Source organism: Natator depressus, chromosome 8 (assembly GCF_965152275.1).
Source record: "Natator depressus isolate rNatDep1 chromosome 8, rNatDep2.hap1, whole genome shotgun sequence".
Taxonomy (NCBI): Eukaryota; Metazoa; Chordata; order Testudines; family Cheloniidae; genus Natator; species Natator depressus.
Window position 1 is genome coordinate 1,842,512 of NC_134241.1, and position 22,637 is coordinate 1,865,148.

The following is a 22,637-nucleotide window of genomic DNA, read 5'->3' on the forward strand; positions in this document are numbered from 1 at the left end:
TTCTCTCTCGCTTCCCACCCGGGAGCCTGGCTGGCCTCTGGTGTCGGGCCACTCTTGTGAGCAGGGCTGGCGTTAGGGAGTGCAGGCTGCTGAAGGCCAGGTGCTTGCGCTCTGCTCGGAGCCACGGCGCTTGGTGCTTTTCTTGACCTCCAAGGCCAGATTCCAGGGCCGGCTTGCTCTGAGCTCCCCGTGTGGGAACAGCGTGATCAGGGTTATTCGGGGTGGAATCCAGTGGCTGGGGGAGAGCGGTGACTCTGCTCCGTCCCGCCGGCACTGCGCTAGCCCAGCCACAGCGACGAGGAGAGTGGCCGGAAGGTGGGTCGATGGCTACGCACTGAGCAGTGAGCAGGTGGCATGAATGCAGCCGGACGTTTGGCTCTTGTGAGGGAGCCAGGTGGGCAGACGGGCAGACAGTGGCTGGCGCAGATGTTCCGCATTAAGGAGCTCGTCCCCCCACCCCCCTTCCAGCCTGGTGAGTATTAAAATTAAAAGCAGCATTTCAAAATTGGTAGCTGTTCTCCAAGACCTTAATTAGCGAATCTCCTCCCCCCAGGCTGTAATGTAATAAACAAAAACCAAAACCAATCCCTTATCTGAGGGATTGGGAGCAGCTCTGCATGCTTAGGCTGGTAATTAAACACTTCAGTTGCAATTATTTTTGCAATTAGATAAGTCTCTAATTGTTATCATAGGTGGCAGAGTTGGGGTTTTTTGTGCTTGTGCCGGTGAGCTATTCTCCAAGGGCTGGGATCAGCAGGGCTGCTGCGGGTGTAACCCACACACCTCCTGGGTGTGGTGTTGTCCCATTTAGCGGCACCGAGACCGCTGAGTCTGTTCTACAGTCTTAGCTAACAGCCAGTTGAGGCTCCCGCACTATGCTCGAGTCCCAGGTCTGATCCCGCCCGCCAACGACCAGGGTCTGTCGGTGCTACATGGGCGCTTCCGGTTCCAGCCCTTGCTGCTTTGCCCAGAGAATGGAGATCCTCGCAAACATTCGGGGGCCCATTGCAGTGGGTTGGGGCACCTCTGTGCAAGGCCCTTGGGGGTGCAGTACTGTCCTAGGGGATCCCTGCCGGTCCTCGGTTGCAAGGTGGTGCTGTGCCCGGGGATGTGAGGGATCCCAGAGGAAGTCTAGGGGAGTTTCAGCTCTTCTCTCCCCAGTTCAGTCCTGCTGTGCCGAATGCCCCTGCAAGGGACTAGTGCCCTCAGCTCCACCCAGTAAGGCGGGGCGTACAATTGGCGTGTGCGTGGGAGACTGGCAGCCACATGTGGCTCCAGCCCATGGCGTGTAGAGGGCCGGAGTGGGGCTTTCACTGCAGACAGCTCCCACTGGGCTTCCTGGCCTGGCCCTATCTCCTCACACAGCCCATCTCTCAGCCACCCCCGAGCTGCCCCGCGGCAGAGAACACCAAAATAAAGCCCCAGCGTGGGCCCCGGCTCCCAGAGCTTTTCCATCAGCCATCTCTGCCGGCGCCCGCCACGCTCGAGCTCTGACCCAGGGACCCCAGCAGGAGCCTTCTTACACCCCACACTTCTCTCTAGGCTGTCTGCCTGGAAGTCACCTAGGAGCTGGATTCTTTCCCCTGCTCTAGGCGCCTACCCACTCCCGGTAACTTCCTCGCCCCATGGAGCTCTTGCTGGACCAGCTGTTCTTCAGCCAGCACCTGACCCCCAGCCCTAGGTGGGGCCAGTCACACGGTGACAGGTGGGTAAAAGGACCAAGCAAGAGGTTATACCAGCTCCCTCCCCATGGCTCCCATGTGTTGCAAAGGTAACCCTGGCCCTTCCATCTCCCCCCTCCCCACCCCGTTGGCTGTCAGCTTCATGCTGGTTTCAATTTAGTTTGCGCTGTGAGCTCCCTGGGGCATTTGTCTGCAAAGTGCAGGGGCCAGCTCTGGGCTCGGGGACAGATGAATGCTAGGAAACCATTCCAGAAACAAAGCAAACACTAACGACAATTAGGGCTGGGCTGGCCTTTTCCTTCCCAACCCTTTTTCCCCATGGAAGATTGGGGTTTTGACGCAACAAAAATCTTCATAGCAAACGTGGGCTTTGCTGCTGTAGTAACCATGCAGCGCTGGGGCTGGCTCAGCACAGCAGCAGGCTGCGTCTGGGCTGAGCAGGGCTGATTTATGTCTTTGGACCATATGCACCCAGCACCGCATCTCGCGCGTCGTTTGCCCCCGTGCAGCGTGTAAAATGCTCCCAGAGCAGCACAGGTGTGTCCGAGCCAGGCTTTGCCCAGGTGCAAGTGACACGCCCGGCGCAGAGCAGCCGTGCAGGACAGCTACTTGGGGATTTGTTGATAAAACTTTTTTTGGTCAGAAAAACGCTAATTTGTTGAAACTAAAACTGTCTGTGGGAAAGGGTCATTTTTAAAAATGGGGGGGGGGGGAAGAAGCTTTGAAATGGCTAAAGTGAAAAATTTGGGGGTTTCTTTGTTTCACGATAACTTTGGGTTTAGAAATTGAAGCAAAAAACAAACAAAAAAAAATTGAAACGAAACATTTCAAAAATGGCGAGACAAAAGCTTTAGCTTGAGCCCAACGGATTTTTTTTCAGCTTATTGGTTCACAGAAATTTCTGAGCTTGGGATTCTTTTGACCTGATTTAGGACTGGAATTCTGTTGGCAATCTCAATTTTCCCCCCAGGACGTGCAAACTGTTTCCCACTGGGAAGCGGGAGCCCTTTGAACTCTGCCTGGCTAGAGCTGAACTCTGTGCTAGGCTGGTGGCTCGGGGGAGGAGTTTTCAGGGTCACTTGCTCCTCATGGGGGAGCTGGGCAGCCTGGGGCAGCTTTCAGAACCCAGGCCCAGGGCCCGGGGCCGGGAGGAGAGAGTCCGCCTGAGGCCTGAAGCGGCTGTGCCGGGGCAGCAGGCAGGTGGCGCTCTCGCACCGTCCTCCTGCTTCCCGCTGTGTTCCCCAGCTCCCCGAATTGTGCAGGGACAAGGTGGGTGAGGTTCTAGCTTTTATTGGCTGGAGACCGCCAGACGCTGTCGAGCGACACAGAGCTCGTCCGCAGGGCTGGGAAGAAGTTTTGCAGTGAGTTTCCTTCTCTCTTCGGGACTCCTTAGGCGTGTGATGTGGCATTACCCGTTAGAGTCTGGCTGGGCCGGCCCTTTAAACCCCAGCCCCCTCCCCAGCTTTTGCAGCCCTCTGCCCCCTGCAAGATGTTTCGAGGTCTGCGCTGAACTGGGAGAAGCGACGGCTCTGTATGAGGAGGAGGCGGAGGAGCCCAGACGTCCCGTCCAGCAGCTTTGCCAGGCATCATCGGCGGCCGGCGCACGGTTGGCAGGGAGCTAGTGGGGGAAGGACACGAAAGCAACTAAGTCTGACCCAGCTGAGAGTCACCACCATAGTTATTCCCTCCCGTTCCACTTGGAAATGGCCATCAGGAGGAAAATAACCTTGTCCCCTTTGACAGCATGTCGGGGCCGTGGGGGAAGGGAGCAGATTTTGGTCGCTCACTACGGGAGGCGAGTCTAGGTGAGGGAGCTGTGCCATGGACTCCAGCTGCCCGCAAGCCCCAGATCTGGCTGAGCTGGGCTGGGCATGGCACTCGGGGGTGGGAAGCATATGCCAGTTTAGCACTCCCCCGTCACCAGCGCTGCCAGGGGCTGACGGCCTCAGGGCTGGCTTCATGTTACCCAGTGATTCTCCTCTGCCTGGGGAACCCTCAGGTGCCATGCTGGGGTTGCTTTCTAGCCCCTTGGTGCCTCTGGAGTGTGCCAAGAAGCTAGCCCTGTGACGCCAGCTGGACCTGTGGCTACTCTGTCTCCCTGAAAAGCAGCCTCCAGGGGTCTCCAGCTGGGAATCCCCCAAACTGAGACGCCTAAACTTAGTAGCTGCTTCTGGCCCTTCTGGCCTACGCTGTTCCCAGGCCCAAGGTGCTAATTGTGAGCTGACAAGTCAGAGACAGGTTTCAGAGTAGCAGCGTGTTAGCAGACGCTCTCCCTTTCTGTTTTGCAGACTTCTCTCCTTCCGGCAGCGAGCGGCTGGACATGAGCCCTGCCTGGGGCGTGCTGGGGCCGGAGCTGACAGCAAGTCGCCTGGCTTGCGACAGGTAAGCTGGGTCCCATCCTTGCATGCCCCAGGAGCCCTGGGAGTGAAATGGGGAGTTGCTGCCGGGCTGCGAAGCAGGGAGAGTCCTGCTCACCCCGCCCAGCGGCTGGGCACAGGAAGAGCGTGTGCGCTCGTGCAGGGAGATGCCCAGACCCCACAAGGCAGTCGCACCCTCACTGCCACACACTGCGCTGCACCCTGTCCAGAGCCCGGGTGCCAGACCCGGCTTGGGTGGTGACATCCCTGTTCTGCCACAGGACGGGTCAGGGGCCCACATGTCTCCACAGGGGAGAGCGGCCCAATAACTGACAAATGCCCTGGGAGCCTCCTCCCAGCCACTGGGGTCCTCGCAAGAGCCCATTTCCCGGGCACCCACAGGGACCATTTCAAGAAAGCAGGCGGAAGAGGCCCAGGGTGGGAATGGCTGATGCTACAGACAGTTGGGGAACTCCGCTTTAGCCTTGGCTGCACCGTCCCCTCTTCTAACAACCGCCACCCGCCTGAGGCTCACCTGAGAGCCGGGAGCCCCCCTCAGCCCCGCAGGGGAAGGATCCGACCTCAGCACTCACTGCAGGACAGGAGCGATCAGCTTTATTCATTGGAAAGGGGCCTCTCTTCCTAACGTGGAGCGGAGAGGTAGACCCCAGGGGTTCCCCCTCATGCTGGCTCTCCGGCCTGTGGCTTGTTGCCATGCAGGCCCGGCCTTGGGACGGATGCAGGGACTAACGCTGGCCCATGGACAATGCCTTCCACACACACACACACACACACAAGCACACAGGAGCACACGGGGGAAGCAAGAGTTTTCAGCCCCCTGGGGCTCGCACAGGTAGAGAGCAAAGGGGGAGGCGTTCTACCCTTGAGACCACGTTGCGAGCCTGGCTCGTTGCTCGGGCCCTGCTCAGCCAACACCCATCGGCTCAGCTGGGCCGGGTTTTGCACCAGGAGCCCTTCAGGATGCACCTCACCCTGGGACTGAGCTGGAAAATCCCCGCAGCCGGGGAGGAGGGTTGGCATGGCCCTAGGGCGCCAGGTAGAGGCCTCGCTGCCGAGGTTGCACATGGTGCTGCCTGGACACCGGGCCTCAGGCTATCAGGAGCGATGAACAGCATCTCACCAAACAGAGACAAGGGGAAACGGTGCCCGAGCCGGGGAACCAGAGATGGCATCGTGATATAACGCCGCCTGCACGGGGGGGGGACACAGGGGGTCCAGCCCCAAACACCCCATCCCAGGGGGTTGTACCCGCCCTGGCCCAGCCCCAAGCGTCTGGCTCCTCCTTACTCTTCCGCACCGTGTATCCAGCTCACAACTTCTCATTGAATTGATCCAACACGGTCCCTGCCCCCGCGAGCTCCCAGGCTGACCTAGCTGCGGCTAGCTGGGTGAGGGGGGGTCGGGTGGGGAGAAGGAGAGGCAGAGAGCAAGGGGCAGGGGGTGCTGTTCTGGGGAGAGGGTCGTTTCCCCAGAAGTAAATAATTTAATGCCCCCCCCAATTTTTTAATTTAATTAAAAATATATATATTGACCTTTCCTGATCAAGCACATCAGCGTGACAGCTGTCAGTCACTCCCCCAGCCCCCTGATCCCAGGCCTTCCCCTCTTTCTAAGCAGGTGTAGACGTTCCCCTTCCCCTCCATGCCCAGCATGGCCAGCAGTGCCCTGCCCCAGGCCTTCACTCGTCCAGCCCCACAGAGTGGCTCGTCTGGGAGTCAAATGCAAGGTTGTTGTTGCCGGGCCTGGCTGGGACACTGGGTGCCTGGCCCAGCATGAGATGGGTTTGGTTTTTCGGGGCTGGTAGGGGGGAGGAATGCCCTTTAACAGTAACCTGCTGACAGTCAGGGCAGCTCCGCAGATGCCTGGCCTGGGAAGCTCGATTACCGCACAGCTGCCCTGGTTTTGCAATCCAGGTCGGCTGGCAGAGGAAGCGTCTCCCTGTGCACGGGGCACCTGGGGGGATTAGAGCCATAAACAACAAACAGCAGCCTTCTCCAGCACAGCGTGTACCCACGGACAGCCCAGGGTCTAAACACTGGATGGACCTGGCCAAGTGAACAAAGCCAGGGAGGGCACGAGCCGACACCTCGCCTGGGGCCTCTAGCTGCATTTGTTAGTGCGGCCCTGGTGTGGTGAACTGTCAGGTGTAACATCCCACCACTGCCCCCCGGCGCGGGCATTGACCCCTCCCGGCTCACGCAGCCCAGGAGACAAGCGGCCCCTACAAGTTCTAGACTCAGGCTGGGGTGCAGAAGGGGAGGGGGAGAAGCCGGGTCTCCCCAGGTCACAGTTACCACCAGCCCTGCTTACTCCGTCCAAAAGCAGACGCAGGGAGCTGGGCATGCAGCAGCATGTATGTCCCCTTCATCGCGCTGGGGCCCTTGCCGGAGCGAGGACTGAGCAGAAGGCCTTGGAGTGGGAGGCCCAGTTCTCAGTGCCCCGGGAAGGGCCCTGGGAGGACCTGAGCGCTGGGCAGGCCGGGCGAGGACAGAGCTGATAAACGACACCCAGAGGCATAGACACAATCACGTGTTGCCACCACGAGCTCCCTGCCCCAGATCTGTCATCTCAGGCACTGTCCAGATTGGCCCTTTGCCGGCTGCCTCTTGAAACCCCCCCACCCCCACCGCCCAATCCCCCTGGGACAGGTCTCAGCCCCGTCTGGGCCAGCACTTCAGAGATACCCGGCTGGGCTGCTGTGGACACAGCAAAACCCACGAGCAGAGCTGATGTCCCAGTACCATGCAATGGAGTCACGCCCCTCGCCCCCGCTGACCCTTTCATCTCTCTGCCCCCCAGCTCCAGGCCTTCTGCTCTGGGATCCACTTCCTGGGGCTCTCGTCCTGCCTCTGTGTTCTCCTCCGACCCACACTCCTCGCTGGAGGCTGACCTGGCCCTGCCCCTTGGCTGGGTGTGTGAAGCCAGGACACCAGGGGGTTAGGCCGTGGGGAGACCTGGGACATGTGCAGCTGTTCAGGGTGCTTGGGAGAAAGGGACATTCGAATTAGACAAGGGGAATTAACAGAGACATCGGGAGACAAGGACAATGCACTGGTGCGGGCAGGGAGAGCCCGTGCTGGCCCCCAGAGCTCGCTTTGCTGGGGCACATGCAAGGGGGGTAGGGTCTCTCTTCCCCTCCTCTCTTGCCACTCTGCCCCACATCTGGGGTGGGAACAAGAACCAGGGATCAGATGGATCCAGCCTGCGTGGGGAGGAGGCGGGTGTGAGCCCTTCCTTCTGCCTGCACCCTAGTGCACAGGCGGGTTTGTGCGTGAGCACAGAGCCGTGCACGTGTGCATACACACCCACAGCTGTGCCCACACGGGCTGCGTACAGACATACCCCTGCGCGCACACACAGCCATGCCCACCCAGGAGCACACCCACACAGAATGGTGGATTATGTTACAGATCCATGTCCCTGGGGTTGCAAACAGCCCCCAGTGATCCGCCTGTGGAGAGCGAGATGCTGGATGTGGTGCTCGGCTGCGTCTCTGGGTCCTGAGCAAGGCTTGTCCGGTATTGACGGCATTCAGCACTCCGCTGGGCCATCCATCCTGGCTCAGGAGAAAAGACAGTAAATGACCCTCGGGGACGCTGGGGGCTTCACCCTCTTCTGCAGCTCTGTCGCCGGCTCCTCACACTCCGGGATCCACATGTCCCTCTTGGGAAGGAACTTGGCCAGCCAGAGGCCTCTCCAGCAGGACAGGATGGTGGAGGAGGTCGAGCCACAGGATGGGGTGGGACTCCTGGGGAGAGAACAAGGGTGGATCTCACTAGATCTGCCTGACACGTGCTACGGCCGGTGTTTAGTTTTACCTCCTAGCTCCCCTGTCTGCCCCCATTCCCAGAGCCCCTTTCCTCGGTTCAAATTGAAGCGGAGGTTGCAGGAAACCTTGGGGAAAGGGCAGCGAGTGCAGGAAAAGCCAAGGGCAAGTTCTGAGCACAGCATGTGTTATAGCTCCTGGCAGCTTCACCCACCCATCCGAAGCCATGGGACAGCAGCGGGGACCAGGGACGCATGGACATAAAGAACAAGGCAGGACCCTCAGCATCACACACGAACAGCAGCAAGTTACCGTCCCCAAGCCCCTGAAAATGGTCCCTCCGGGGTGTCCCCTCTCTGGCTGTCTCTAGGGGGTGTTCAAATTTATGGGGTCGGGGGTTGGAAAAGGATTCAATTGGCAACACTGTATCTAGTTGACCACGATGGGGGGAAATGGGGGAGTTTGGGGTGTGTGTGTAGGGAAATCCCAGCTTTCGGAGTCGGTGTTTTGGGTGCTGGGGCCAGAGGAATGGCTGTACCCCCTTATGAGACTTGCTGACCTCCCTGGCCATTCCCACGCTCCTGCCTTGCAGCAGCAGAGGGGGGCCCAGGCTGGGAACACCATCAGGAGCACAGTTCCAGGCGGGAAGAGCGATGCGTGTGCCGAGTGTTACCATTGCATTTTGACCCCCCTGAGAAGGTGTGGGAGTGACCCGGCACCATCATCTGGCCACTGTGCCAGGAATTATGGATTCACTGAACTTTGCTTCTGTTTCTGTCCCCTGGGCCTCTGTTGTTCTAAGTGAGCCGGGACTTTCCAGCTCTACGGATCCTGGTGCAGATTCCGGATTTGAACGCCAGCGTTTGCCCTGGGCTGGCCAGCAGTGGAGCGTCACAGGGTGCTGTTCCTGTTCCCTGACTGGGTGACGGAGGTTTCCAAACAACCCCCCGTGAATAGCTGGCTGAAATCAAATACGCAATCTGGTGCCAGCTGCGTCTCACAGGGACTCCTGCTCGTCGAGCTCCAGACTGGGCTACGCCCAAGGCAGGTTTCAGATTGGTGTGAGTGCATGTGGCACTTCCCTTCATCGCCCACTCCGCTCGGAGAGGAAATCCTTGGCCAAGTGAGGAGCTCAGATCTGCTCCCGCTCAGGTCTAAGATCTCCTTCCTTTCAGTGTGATGAGTTCATGTCGGTTCCAGGTCCACGGAGGGAGGGCTGGTAGCTTGGCCTCACCCCCAGAACCCAGACCTGGTACAGCAGGCACTTGCTACACGGAGGGGGGAAGTACAAAACAGCCACCTTCCAGTGGCTCAGCTGCTTTCCATGTACTGCAGGGAGAGACCTATTAGGAATTGAGTCTAGAGGGTTTCAAAGAGCAGATCTGAATGACACTGGCATGTGCACTAACGGGTGGGAGGGGACTGCTCAGGGAGACCCAGACTCTTGTGTCAGGGCTGAGCACATTACGCCCTGCGGCCCAGGATTGTGCAAATGGGCTTGACACCTCCCTGGCAGCATTTGGCCTGGGGCTTTGTCAGGGAGAGGAGTCCACACGGTCGGACCACTGGCCTGCTTTGACTTGGCATTTCCCAGCTGCGTGCCATGTCCTGTTCTGTTACATTGAACTGAGCAACTCAACAGGGGGAGTGTCACCTAGTGGTAAGAACCAGAGATGGGAACTTGAGACATCTGTAACCTCATCCTAGCTTTGTCACTGATTCAGTGTGTGGCCTTGAGAAAAATCACTGAACCGCTCCATGCCTCAGTTTCCCCTCTGTAAAATGGTGATAATTAATGACACTTTCAGTGCTATCCTCCCACGAAAGGCCTTAGAGAGATGCCAAATACCATCCTCCCCCTTTTCAGCCTGTGCTTTGCACTATAGCATAGTCTGGGGGGAGAGATGGAGTGGATTTGTTCTACCCACTCAGGCCATAATCAAGTCTCCTTCCCCTAGGCTGGGCACTTTGGGGAATGTCTCCTGCAGCTAGTGCCCATGTCCTCTGCCGTGCGTCTGCCAGGCTCTGGGTGACAGGCTCCCCTGGGAAGGGAGAGAGAGAACAGAAGGCTAGGGAGGAGGAAGCCAGCAGCAAAAGATGGACAGAAAATTGCTGGAAATTTATTTTGGGTTAAGATCCAGCAAAGCCCAAGGGCGGAAGCTGCAGAGCTGGAATCGGCTTCCTGCCAGAGATGTCTCCTGCAATTATGGAGCTTCGAGCTGATTGCTGGACTCCGGGTGCGCTTGGGTGACTCCCTCGATCCTGTTGTTCCCCGAGCACTCAATGCTGTCCTCCCCCTCGAGGGAGCAGGCGCTAGCTTTCAAACAGTCAGCAGAGTGCCCCGCTCCTGGCGGAGGTGGGAATCGGCTGGAGGGGCTGAGCAGAGGCCTCAGGAACTGCCCAGCCGGCCTCCTAGCCAGAGCGTGGGGTTGGCAATTTGCAGCGCTAGCCTGTGTCCCCGCTGTGCGTGGGCCTCTGGGTGCATGTGGCCTTGACACGCTAAAGTTACACTCAGCTAGCTGCCCCCACACATCCAGCAGCCGTTCCGTGATTCCCCAGGTGCCCTGCAGACCAGTGGTCCTTGTGGCAAAGCCCTAAGAGCCTCGGGCACTGCACTTGCCCAGCCTGCTTGGCTTGCTAGCGCAGGGAGGGAGCCCGTCACTAGGCCGGCTGCACCGCCCCTTGGGAATCAAAGCCCGGTCCCCCGGCACAGTGTGACCATGTCCAAGGTTACAGGGGCCTGGTGTGGAGCCAGCAGAACCACCGTATCTAGCTCTCAGCAGACAGGTGACCCAGCTGTTTGCCCCGCGACACAGTCAATAAAGCAGAGGCCGCATTATCAGCCGGCGGCCGTGTGGGACAGCCGGCAGAGGTGACTGTGACCTTAGCTGCCGGAGCCCTGCCCAGCTTTTCCAATGGAGGGTAAAGAAAGTCTCCTGCTGCAAATGTCTTGTTTTCCATGTGTGACCCAGCCCCGCTTTCCGCGGTGTTTATAGGCATCGGCACGCACAGAACCGCAGGGGCCAGCTGTAAAAGCCTCACCCCACAGCCGGGGAGCATGGGAGAAGGGCTAATGACGGCAAGCTGCAGCAAGCCCGCTGCCCTGGCGCGGTTCCTAAAACCAGTGTGCCAGAGCTTCTGGTATCTTTATGCGGCTGGAATGGGCTTGGAGAAAGGCAATCATCCCAAGTGCTCCCGCAGCGTGATTTCTTAATGCAGCCACTTCTGCGGTCGACAGCGTCAGTTCCCATTATCCCACCGGGGTTAGCCCTGGAAATGAGGCAGAATAGCCTGGGGCAGGCCAACTGGATAGTCAGTGGAAAGTAATCAGCCTGCTGGAAACGGCTGAAGACTCTTCCAGTGCAGGTGGGAGTTGCAGGTTTGTCAGTGGCTGAGAGGGGCAGCTGTGCCCTGGTGTCGTTGGCAAAGAGATCCACTCTAGGCCTGTTACCAGGAGATGGAAGTACGTCAAACTGATTCATCTGGCCTGTCAATCAGTTCCACTGGGTGCTGATCTACACTAACCCGTCCACCAAGACGAGCCAGGAATAGATCTCCGGGAGGAAGGGGCCTGTGCTCTTCTCCCCTTTCATATGCAGAGGCAGAGCCCGCCAGCCCCAGACTCAACACAGCTTAGCTCCCCTCCTGCTTTCTAGCCCGGCTAGACTAGCCCCTGGCACGCAGAGCAGTGGGGGTTGTGGGCCAGTTGGGGGAAGGGAGGAAACGCAACCGAAAGCACACGGGAGAGCACGTGTTAGCCCTTTCCAAGCTCACCCACTGCGCATCGCTGTCCAGGTACTCACCCAGTGGCCCCCACCTCTGCCTTTAGGCTTCCCCCTGTGGCAAATCTAACTGTGACCTTCTAACGTTTGTCCTCATTGGCTGTTGGAGGAGGGCAGCCAGGAATCAAAGGCTGAGTGCGTGTCCCAGAGCGGAGCCTACTGCAGCGGGCTGGCCAAGACTCAGGGAAAAACTCCAGCGCTGGAGAGGATTCAATTAAAGACAAAAAATAAAAAAAAATCACTCAGTCACTCGGCGACACTCGGTGTTCCGCCGAGGCTCCGGGCTGCTGCCTCTTACTCGCCCGTGTCTCTGCGGCACCAGAGCCAGAAGGGCCCCCGGCACTCTGGTTTGCATCACCTGGCGCCGGGAGAGAGTGGAGCAGGCTGGAGAGGAACCAGGATGACAGTGACCGCTGGGCAACTCAAACCAGCCCCATTTGTGGCCGGTAATGTGGTTATTTCCCCAGTGAAGGAGCATTTCTCTTCCCACATCTCACAGGTCACTACATCTCCCCGAGTGCCACCGAGCACGCTGGCCTGGCCTGCTGCAGGGAGGGAGCAGGGGTCTGACTGCGTGTTGGTGGGTGTGGGAGGGTGCCATTCGCTAGTGTGGCTGGGCTGTTTGCTACCCGGCCTCTCTCCGTTCCTGGTTGACATTTAAACCTTTTATACATTTTTAACCTCGCGCATATCACTGTGGATGTCCCGCGAGCGATAGAAATGTCCAGGCCTTGTCCGAAGCGGTTAAGCTTTCGCCTGGCTAGATTCTAGTGGCAGGGAGTTCCAAGTGAATGATGAGCTGTGCAAACAGAACAGCATTTCCTCTGAGCAGTTTTAAATGAGCTCCCTTTCCTTTGCCCGGTGTTTAGCGAGAGGTGAGGAGGAGGTCCCTCCTCTGTCCCACTCATCATTTTCCATATCTGAGTCATGTCGCCTTTTAGTCAGCTCCTCTCTAGCCATCCCACTCCTTCCCCTCTCGTCTCCTGGAAATCTCTCCAGGGCTCGAGTGATTTGTGTCGCCTTCCCCCCTTCTCTCTCTGTTTGCAGATGGAGCCGCCAGATTTGAACTCTCTGTTGCTGGTGGTGGCATCCCATTGAATGGCATCATTGTCGGAGAACACGTGCAGCATTTGCTGATCCATTCTCGATCTCTGCCCTACCATAGGCCAATGGGCCACATTTCCAGCGGTACCCAGCACGCCCACTTGAGACTGATTTTCCAGAGAGCCGATCCCACTCGGGCCCTGCACTGAACACAGCAGAGTGTCCAAATAATTCAGCCCCAGCAGCTCCAATCAGCTGAGCTCCTTTGAAAACCTGCCCTCTTCTTTAGGTGCCAGACTGGGAGCTGTGGGGGGCTGACCCCTTGGGAAAAGGGGTCTCTCTTATTTCAGGAGGTTCTGAGTTTAACAGAGTATCACAGATGTTGGTCTCTCCTGCTGATGCTCAGCTGTGACAAAGAATCCAGCAGACTGCAGGGGAGTGCACTACGGCCAGGGCAAAATGAAACCATCTAGTTTTGAATTCAACTTTGGACCAATCCTGGTATCTGTATTTCCGTGTTCAGATAAATAGGATGATTAGCTCCTCAGTCCTGACCCAGTTAGAACAGACCAGCTGCGGCTACAAGATCATGGAAAGTGGCCCCTTTGCTAACACTGCACTCTGCTCTCTGCTGCACCCAAGCTAAGAACGGCCAGACTGGGTCAGACCAAAGGTCCATCTAGCCCAGTGTCCTGTCTTCCGACAGTGGCCAGTGCCAGGGGCCCCAGAGGGAATGAACAGAACAGGGAATCATCAAGTGATCCATCCCCTGTCGCCCGTTCCCAGCTTCTGGCAAACAGAGGCTAGGGACACCATCCATGCCCATCCTGGCTAATACCCACTGATGGACCTATCCTCCAGGAATTTATCTAGTTCTTGAATTTATCTATGCCACTGAAGTCAGCAGAGTTGCATCTGTTTAGACCAGTGGTCTCCAAACTGTGGGGGTGCGCCCTCCTAGTGTGGTGTGGTGGGGCCAAGGCCAGTCCCCAGCTCTGGTCTGGCTCCTGTCCTGCCCCCAGCCCTGGCTGTAGCTCCAGCCCCCGACCTTAGCTCCTGGCTCCGACTGTGGCCCCACTCCCAGCTACAGCCCTGGCTCCCAGCCACACTCGTGACCACAGGTCCCAGGGGGTCTGGACAGATTCCATTAGGGGTAAGTGGGGGGCACGGCCGAAGAAGTTTGGGGACTACTGGTTTCGACCATTGGTGACCATTCAGAATGACCCTGGGGCTGCAGCTGCTGGGGCTTTAGTGTGCAGTTTCCAGTGCAGGCTGTGCTTTCTAGATCAAGACATTGTCACCCGGCTTTTGAACATCCATGCAATACAGAAGGTGTGGGGAGGGTGCCTGCAGGGCTGCTGGTCCCTGCTCTGCACCCATCTCCCAGGCCAGGCGCTGCAGTGCAGCCCCCAGAGACGGGGAGACGTTTGCAGCGTTCAAGCTCTGCTGGAGCATCTCCCCCCGGTGCAGTGGGGCACGGGTGTCTGTCACCATGGAATTCCCTCCCTTGGGAAGAAGCAGGCTCCCAGCTCTAGGACGGAAAGACCCACATCCCCTTCAAAGGGGGCACCAACACAGCTAATAACTGGCCCTCTCTGCAGCGTCCTCCTAGGAGACCACAGGTCCTTGGGGCTCCCGTGCTCACTGTTCACTATTACTGGCACTTGGTGCCATTTGCCGGTCTATTGCTGGGTTTTCTTTTGATCCTCGGTTCGCCCCCCTTAGCTCCCCATGCCTAGGAGAGATGGGACCATATTGAGGGAGGGGGCCACACCCCATTGCGACAGAATGTGCCAAGAAATCCCAGCCCATTGGCCCTAGCTCTGCAAACAGCTCCCCCCGTCCCGACACCTGGCTTTTCTACCACCCGTGGAGCTGGCGGGGGGTCCCTGTCAGGGCCCCTCGTGGGCTGCCTCTAGCCTGTCTGCCCTGCAGCCTTAGCATGTACCAAAACAAGTGCCCAGTACTGGCCCACCCCGCGGTGTCATTGGGGCAGGTGGGGGATGGGAGATTTGGACTGGAGCACAGGGCTGCGCCCGAGCTTAGAGCACCCCCGGCGAGACACAGGGGGGCCTGCAGTACAGTGACCAGGCTGGCAGGGCTTGGCGGCACTCAGTAGGGTGCTGAGCTGGGGCTCTGGAGGCTCCAGCCCTGCTCCTGAGCTCACCCCCTTCCACACGGAGGTACTGCCACGGATGGGGCCCGCTGCTCCTGCTACGGGTGGGGAGAAACGAGGGGAGAACCAGCCCCTCCCTGTCCATTCCTCCCACCGCCAGAGAGCCAGGCAGCCTCTTTGTCAGTAAGGGGGAGGTGGAGAAGGCCCCTGGATGGGTGAGTGGGGCTCAAGAGAATCCCTCCTGGGATGGGGGAAAAAGAGAAAACCCAGCGTGACTAGTGCTCTCCCGTGCAGCGAGCTGCAGGTTGAGTCTGGGCTCAGCTCCTCCTCTTGTGGTTTCACATCGATCGTACCACTTCACTCGGCAGCAGCTTGTTTGAGGTCGATGCTGCATTTCAAACGGGCTCTGGGCTCTCCCTGGGATGGCGGATGGCCCTAGTGCTGCTCTGTCAGTTTCAAGCTGGTGCTTTCATGGTGACACTTTTCCTCTCTCTTGCGGGGATAACCCGGAGAGAGACTCGAGAAGACCAGGCCAGAATATGTTACTTCAGGGGAGAGTCTGTCAGGGGGCTGGACCGGGACTCAGGGGCCCTAGGCTTAGTCCCTGCCTCTGCCAAAGACTCTCCTGGTGAATCACCAAATCTCACTGTGCCTCACTTCCCCATCTATACAATGGGGATAATGACACTTTGTTAAACTCTTCAGGGCAGGGCCTGTCTCTCACTCCATGTCTTCCCAGAACCTGGCACCTTGGAGCTATGATCTCACTGGGGCCTCTCACGATGCTCTGGTCAGACACAAAATAATAATTAATAACTCTACAGTACCATGACCCGGCTGCAGCCGAGCTCACACCCAGCCTTTGCATCGTGATCCAGGAAACCTGGGTCTGCTGCTGCCTCACTGAAATTTACCAGGGATCGAGGTCAGGTCTCAGAGCCAGCCAGGCTAGTCCTACACCCTCCACATATTTCAAGAGCAGCATCTCCCCGTGCAAATAAACCAGCACTATCCATTCCCCGCCTCTCTGGTGGCTCCAGTTAGCAGGAACCAATCTCCTCCCAGCTGGCAGGAGCTTTTCTTAGCCCAGTAAAATTTCCTGAGAAGTGAGTCCTTGCCAATCTCATGCCATGGGGAGAGCAGAGTTCACTTTGCTTTCCCAAGGGTACTTGGGTTTCTTTATCCCTGCCCTCCTCTTTTGGCTGGAAAATTGGGATTTCTGGCATCTCAGCTCCTTTTCTTTTAGCAATCCCTTTGTTGCGCTTCTGCCTACAACTGGGGCTAGTTCCCATCACGCTCAGGCCAAATGCTGGCTAGGGGAATGTGTGTGTAATTGAAATCAGTGCTCTCGCTCTCTCTCTCCCTCTCTGTGTAAACACGCGTAAGCATATGTGTTAAACAGGTACCTTCATTTTCAAAAGAAAATGTAGCCAGAATTTTCCAATCCTGATCCCCTTTCAGATCTGTCTGTAGCCATCCAGCCCAGACAGCTTCCTGGCATCCAGGCCTCCCGGCTACCTGAGCAGGAGTGAAAACTCCTCCCCATCCTGCTCCAAGAGAATTCAGCAATGGAAAAGCTTCAAATCCTATTTCCCTCTGTGATGAGATCTACTTGATCTCCTGGAATGAAGGGTTGAGAGATGCTGAATAGCTCCTCCCCTTTCACCCTCGCTATCAAATGCACAATGAAGAGCCATGAATGCAGAGGGACCCAGACCTGCCTGCCTCCACGGCCCAGAGCAAGGCCACTAGGCCAGACAGAGGGTGGCTGGGATCCGGTATCTGCAAAGGAGACAGGCAGGAGTAGGGGAAATGGGAGTTGGCTGCTCCCACAGCTTTCAAAAGGCCATGGAAATGAGTGAGCCTTGACCTTTCTCCTCCAGCTCCTCCTTGGAGGCGACTTCCCAATAACCAACTGCAGGTGGAAGAGGACCTCCCTTCCCCCTGGCTGCGAGGTCTGTGACTCTCTGCCCTGCCTTCCCTCTCCTGCTCTCAGCACTGCAGAGGGCTCTGCCCAAATCGTACCAGGGAAAAGCACCGATCAAAGTTACAATTAACAAGCAAATTAAAATCACGAAGCTATTACAAATAAACAGAGTGCTCCTTGCCTGGAAGCAGAGTTTCCTCTCCCAGTTCTGCTTGGCGGAAGATGGCCTTTCAGAACCGGCACTCACCAGAACCAGCCCTGTAAAGCAGGTCAGGCTGCAGAGCTTTGACTACACAGCAGTGGAGACCCGGTGCAGATCCCCACTCCAGACGTCTAAAGGTTGAGCTTGCTGTAGGCAAGAGCCTGTATCAGCTGGGACCAGAGGAGAGCACGGACGCACTGGGCTGAGCCTGGCGGTGGGAAGGGGATGTCCTACAATCACAGCAGGTGCAGTGGGCCCTGGGGCTCTCAGCAATGAGGCACTGGTGCTTGGACCAGCTGCTCCTCCAGGGTCTCTTTGCGAGGCTACCTCGTTGGGTCCAGCCTTTTGTACCTTCAGTGGGTGCTTGAGGACATGTACGGAGCACTCTGGGACAGGGGTGAGCAGCACCACTCGCGGCAGAGGCTGGGGCAGGGCACAGCCCCGGAGTGATACTCTCCAGCCATGGGCTAGGAAACCTGCTCCCTGCTTCTCCACCACCAGCGTCAGCCAGGATACAGCCAAGAATCGGCCCTTTGTTGGCGCTCCCAGGAAAGGCGGCGGGGAGAGTACGCACTATCTGCTGGGTGGAACGTTTCTGAGCCGCTTATCGGGCTGCAGCCCAGGGGTCAGATGAAAGGCCTGCAAGGAGCAGGAATCACTCGCAGCGAGGAAGGAAAACAAGCTGCATTCTTTCCCTTTTTCTTTCTCTTTCACAGGAGTGGGAAGATCAGCGCTCCCTCCATCCCTTAGACTCCCCTCCCCGGGCTCTGGGGAACAGGGGAGCTGGCAGGGCCTGGTTCAGAGCTCACAGCTGTGGCTCTGCCCTGCACATTGGTGAAGCCTCGCAAGGTAACCTGCCCTAGCCTCTCCTGGTTGCAGCAACCTTAGGAGTTTCCAGGCACCTCTGCCTCAGGCCCCCCTTCCACTGCTCGTCTGGATCAATATGGAAGTGATGGTGGTCAGCGTACGGGATGGGGCTCTGAGTCAGAGATGCTGAGAAATGGCCTAATTTGCATGAACTCTTGTACTGGACTCTTCTTGGAAACATAAGCAGAACTCGCTTGTGGATTGAACTCACCAGCAATAGAAACCTGCACGTGGAGCACTGCAGGCTTGTGGTTAAAGCAGCTTATCGGAAACAAGAGCCCGTGACACCCCCATCTTTTGGCGTAGCTCCTGCCTACGCTGACGCATGGCAGCGGCTGTAGCATTTGAAGGGTAGCCAGACCTGAACGTGCAGAGAAGAACTCACCCCCTCCCTGCGAGGCTCATTCAGAGTGTCGGTAAAGTACATCGAGAGCCTCCAGCAGACGGCACTGTAATGTGCAAATGGTATTTTTACTGGTGGGCACCTTAGCTGGCAGGTGCTATGGTTTTAGGGTGAGCCGGTGTCCCGATTTTATAGGGACAGTCCTGATATTTGGGGCTTTGTCTTATATTGGTGCCTATGACCCCCCACCCCCTGCCCCCATTTTTCACACTTGCTGTCTGGTCACCCTATATGGTTGCCTCTTGCATTATTAGCATCAGCTGCTGGGGTACATTGGAACGTGGTATCACTGTAAGGCTGAGGGATCTCCTGGCCCTGCTTGCAGGCAGGGGGCTCGGAGAAAGGCACAGGAGCTGGGTGGCCCGATTCCAGCAGCAGACAGCTAGGGTGGAAAGACCCAGCGTAAAGCAAGGTAGGGGGAGTTGTGCTTCTCTGTTTTAGGGAGCAGCCTGTTTCCTCGCTCTCTGTTTTGGGGTTCTCAAGCGCAGGGTCACATTGCAATCTCCCCGCGAGACTATTCTATGTTTGATCTAACTTCTTTATACATCTGCTGTGAACATGCCAGCTTCATCCTTGCCCTACAGGTAGGGACTCGGATGGCCATGCTCTGGGTTCCCTGTTCTGTGGAAAAGCCCAATTCTCTTCCAAATCCTTGTCCCAGAATTGAAGGAGGTGCTGCAGGATGTCTCTGCCCTGGAGATACACTCGCCCTCTGTCCCGCTGCGTTGCTCGAGGCCCCAGTGTTCATGCTCTAACCACAGCGGTAGATGCTGCTGCCACTCCTGCTTTAAGATGCAGAGCATGAAGAGAGCTGAAATGTACCAGAGGCAACAAACAAAAGGGCTGCAAGGGAACACGCAGCCAGCTGTCCACCCCCACTGGAGCTAAACACGGCTCTTGAGCTAATCCTGGCTAGTTCCTATTAGCCCCCATCCTCCCCATCTTCTCCAGCCTATTATCCAACTTCACATGCTTGCAGGAAGGGGCAGAGGGACTGAAGGGGTCATTTCACATTTGCTCTTGTAACAAATTGGCTATTACCACTGTCCTCTGGTGGGTGGAATCAGAACTGCCCAACTGCGTGTCCATGGCCCTATACTGCACACTACAAAGGGACTATTCTCTTGTCGCTCACGTGCTACCAGAGCAAGGGGAAGTGAGTTCTCTCCCTGCTGTTACCTGTGCCATACTGTGCATCCAAGCCTACTGGGTATGTACCCTGTGCTTTGGGCATTGCAGAATCAAGTCTAAGCCCAGAACTAGTTTGGACATAAAGCTGAAGCCATGTGATGTTCCTGTCCCTGCTCTCCCCTGCCCCATCCCGGACCTCCCCACCAGACCAACATGAGGAAGCAGCATTACCTTTCCATGGCTTCTCGAGCGAGTGAGTTCTCCTTCCCGTTCCTCACCTGCATCCTCAGAGGCTTATCTTCCTGCACGCTCAGTGCTTGCTTGCGGGCTCTACCCCGGTAGCGGGGCAGATGTGTGGGGGCGAGGGGAGTGCTCCTGGAGAGGGGCCCCACCCTTCGACAGTGGAACAGGCGCTGGTAGGCTGTCCGGAAGTCCCTGTTCAGAGCAGCGTACAAGATGGGGTTCAGGGCTGAGTTGGCATAGCCCAGCCATAAAACTATGGACTGGGACGTCTCATCCACCTTGTCCCCCTCCATCCCTCGGTAAGTGAACACTGTGAAATAAGGGAACCAGGAGATGATGAATGCCCCCAGCACGGCTGCTAGCGTCACGGTGGCCTTGTGCTCTTTCACGGTGAGCAGCGCAGGGCTGACGGCCTTGCAGCAGGTGGCGTGCTTGATCCTCTTGGCTTGCTCCCTGGCGATTCGGAGTATCCGGTAGTACATGATGCACATAACGACCAAGGGGAGGTAGAAGGTGAGCAAGGCATCCACCAGCCCATACACGGCGTTGACCGCCAGCTTGCACTCCGTGCTGTTGCTCAACCCTGTGTTCTGCACACCAGTGCCGTTGGTGTTCCAGCCCAGGTGGATGGGCAGGAAGGAGACCATCAGCGAGACCACCCATGTGACGAACATGGCCACGGCCACCCGCGGAGGGGTGACCAGCTGGGTGTAGCGGAGCGGGGCTGTGATGGCGTAGTAGCGGTCTATGCTGATCATGAAGAGGTTGAGGATGGAGGCCGTGCACAGCATGACGTCCAGGCTGATGTAGATGTTGCACAAGGTGGGGCCGAAGCGCCACTCGCACGTGAGCTCGTAGATGGCGGAGAAGGGGAGCACCAGGAGGCCCAGCAGCAGGTCGGTAACGGCCAAGGAGACAATGAAGCAGTTTGTCAGGCTGCGGAGCTTGCGGTTGAAGGAGACAGCCAGGCAGACGACCACATTGCCGCAGACGATGACCACAATGAGTACAGTGAGCACGATCCCAATTAGCACCGTCTGTGGTTTGCAGCCCAAGCCTTTCAGAGCAGCTGTGCCATTCTGACATGGATCCATGGCAAGGAGGCGTGGGCAATCAGTCCTCTCCCGTCTGGGCTACCATGATGTCCCAGTTCTGTCGGCGCTCTGCAGCTGTTTGGATAAAGGGTCCTGCTGGAGCCCACAACGAATGTCCCCAGAGCCCTTCTCAAACCAGCCTCGCACTCGGGCACCCACACTCTGGGCATAGAGATTTGTGTTCACTTGTTTGCTCTTTGTCTCCGTAAAGGTGCCAGGAACCAGTCAGGGACTCTGCACCCAGAGCTAGGCAAGGACGTGGGCTCTATGCAGAAATAACGCCCATAGATCATGCCCATGTATCGGCACCAGCTGGGGATCAGTACGTTAGCTGCCAGGCGCCTCTCTGGCAGCTGCCTTTGAGTCTCAATCTCTCCCTCTTCCTCGCTCTTCTCCTCCTCCTCTCTGAGAAATTAAGAGGGGCTGAGCCGCGTAGGGTCTCAACCATGCCTGGTTCCGTCCACATGGTCAGGCTGGAGAAGGTAGGGAGGGAGATTCTTCTACATCATTCCTTCTGGCTGGTCCATGCCTCTGGCCCTGAGCTGCAGCCACTACTCATCGCTCAGACTCTGGAAGGAAAGGGCAAGATCAGGCCTGCAGTCAGTGCAATGGGGACATGGCAGAGGGTCTGCTGCAGAAAGCAGCAATGGCTACTTGGGGGTTCCAGCCACCCCAGGAACATCAATGGCTGCGCCAAGCGAGGCCCCTGCAGCCAACTCCATGGCATTGCTCTGCTCGCCTGTCCCTCTCGGGGACTCAGATCAATCCCCTTGAGAAGGGAGGGACAGATGGACCAGAAACCAAACCCACACCTCCCGCCTCCCGCCGCCGGCCGCTTGGGAAGTGGGGGACCTGGGGCCGGAGCCAGTGCTCGCTTACGCTGCTGTTAGCTGCCGTGATCCGAAGTCAATGGAGCTGCACCGGTATCAAATCAGCGTAAGACAGGGGAGACTCCGGCCCAGCGGCTGGAATCCAGACCCCAGATCTTGCTCTCCGCCCTACAGAGCACTAAATGGCAGGTTTCCAGGCCGGCAGCAGAACGGACCTTTGTGTTAAGGGAAGGCTGGTCTTTGCTCTCGTTTTGCTCTGAGCAAGAAAGTTCATCTTTAAGAAGCCAGGATGTTGTCCCTGGCTGGTTCTTTGAACCATCACCACCCAGTAACTTCCCTGCACTTCCCAAGCCCTGAGCTGGCACCTAGGAGCGCCTGATCCAGCACCTCTCTTTAACTGAAAACAATCCCCTTTGATCTGCATGGCATATTTCTGGGAAGTTCTGGGTTGGAGACAGGCACGTTAGTGCCTGCACTCCCAAGGACATGTCTCAGAGAAGGAAACTGTCGCCTATTTGTGCTTGGACCGGTCTCTCTCTCCAGTACTGCTTCCAAGCAGGCTCTTCTGCAAAGCCTTTCAACAGTGACTCTGACAGATGCCCGGGCACCCTCCTCCAACACACACACACACACACACACACACACCTGCTGCCCTACATGTGCCCCTCAACTAGTCTGTCCGGATGAGAACAATAAAGTCCTTTGGGGGAGGCGCTTGCATTCTTTCCTTGTGCCCTGCCAGCACACCATGCATACCAGGAACAATCAGCTTCTCTTTGTAACAAGCAAAATCATTCTTCCCTTCCCCTGCAGGGCTCAGTCAGTAAGAATAATAAGCGTGAACTTAAAAAACAAATTGGATTTCCTGTGAACCTAATCAACGCTATCAAGTAACTATTCCCCTGAGACTCAGCCTGGGCGAATGGACTCATGCAGTGCTAAGGTGGTTCCTGGTTGTATGGATAGTCTGCACATTAGGGTTTCGTTACCTGCAGTGGGGGCAGCCAAGTGCTTATTTGCAGGTGTGTGTGTGAAGGTATTGCATGGAAAAGCTGACACCGCTGGGCAGAGCCATGCACCAGGTCCGGGAGGCTCGGAAAACTCCTAGTGTTCAGCAACCCGAAACGAAGCCACAGAAATCGCGAGGTTGGCTTAAAAATGCTAAATCTGGG

The 22,637-nt window shown here is 57.3% G+C and overlaps 1 protein-coding gene across 3 annotated transcripts in view; it reads right to left on the reverse strand.

Moving 5' to 3' along the window:
* Positions 1-6,839: 6,839 nt before the first annotated feature.
* The window catches only part of HRH2 (histamine receptor H2), a 148,374-nt gene continuing 132,576 nt past the window's right edge, over positions 6,840-22,637 (reverse strand). For all 3 annotated transcript variants that reach the window (XM_074960199.1, XM_074960197.1, XM_074960198.1), the window contains exons 2-3: positions 19,530-21,204; positions 6,840-7,808 (exon numbers count right to left, since the gene is read on the reverse strand). In XM_074960199.1, the coding sequence (XP_074816300.1) occupies positions 7,622-7,808; positions 19,530-20,635 (1,293 nt within the window). In that variant the 5' untranslated portion in view covers positions 20,636-21,204 and the 3' untranslated portion in view covers positions 6,840-7,621. The remainder of the gene's footprint in view (positions 7,809-19,529; positions 21,205-22,637) is intronic.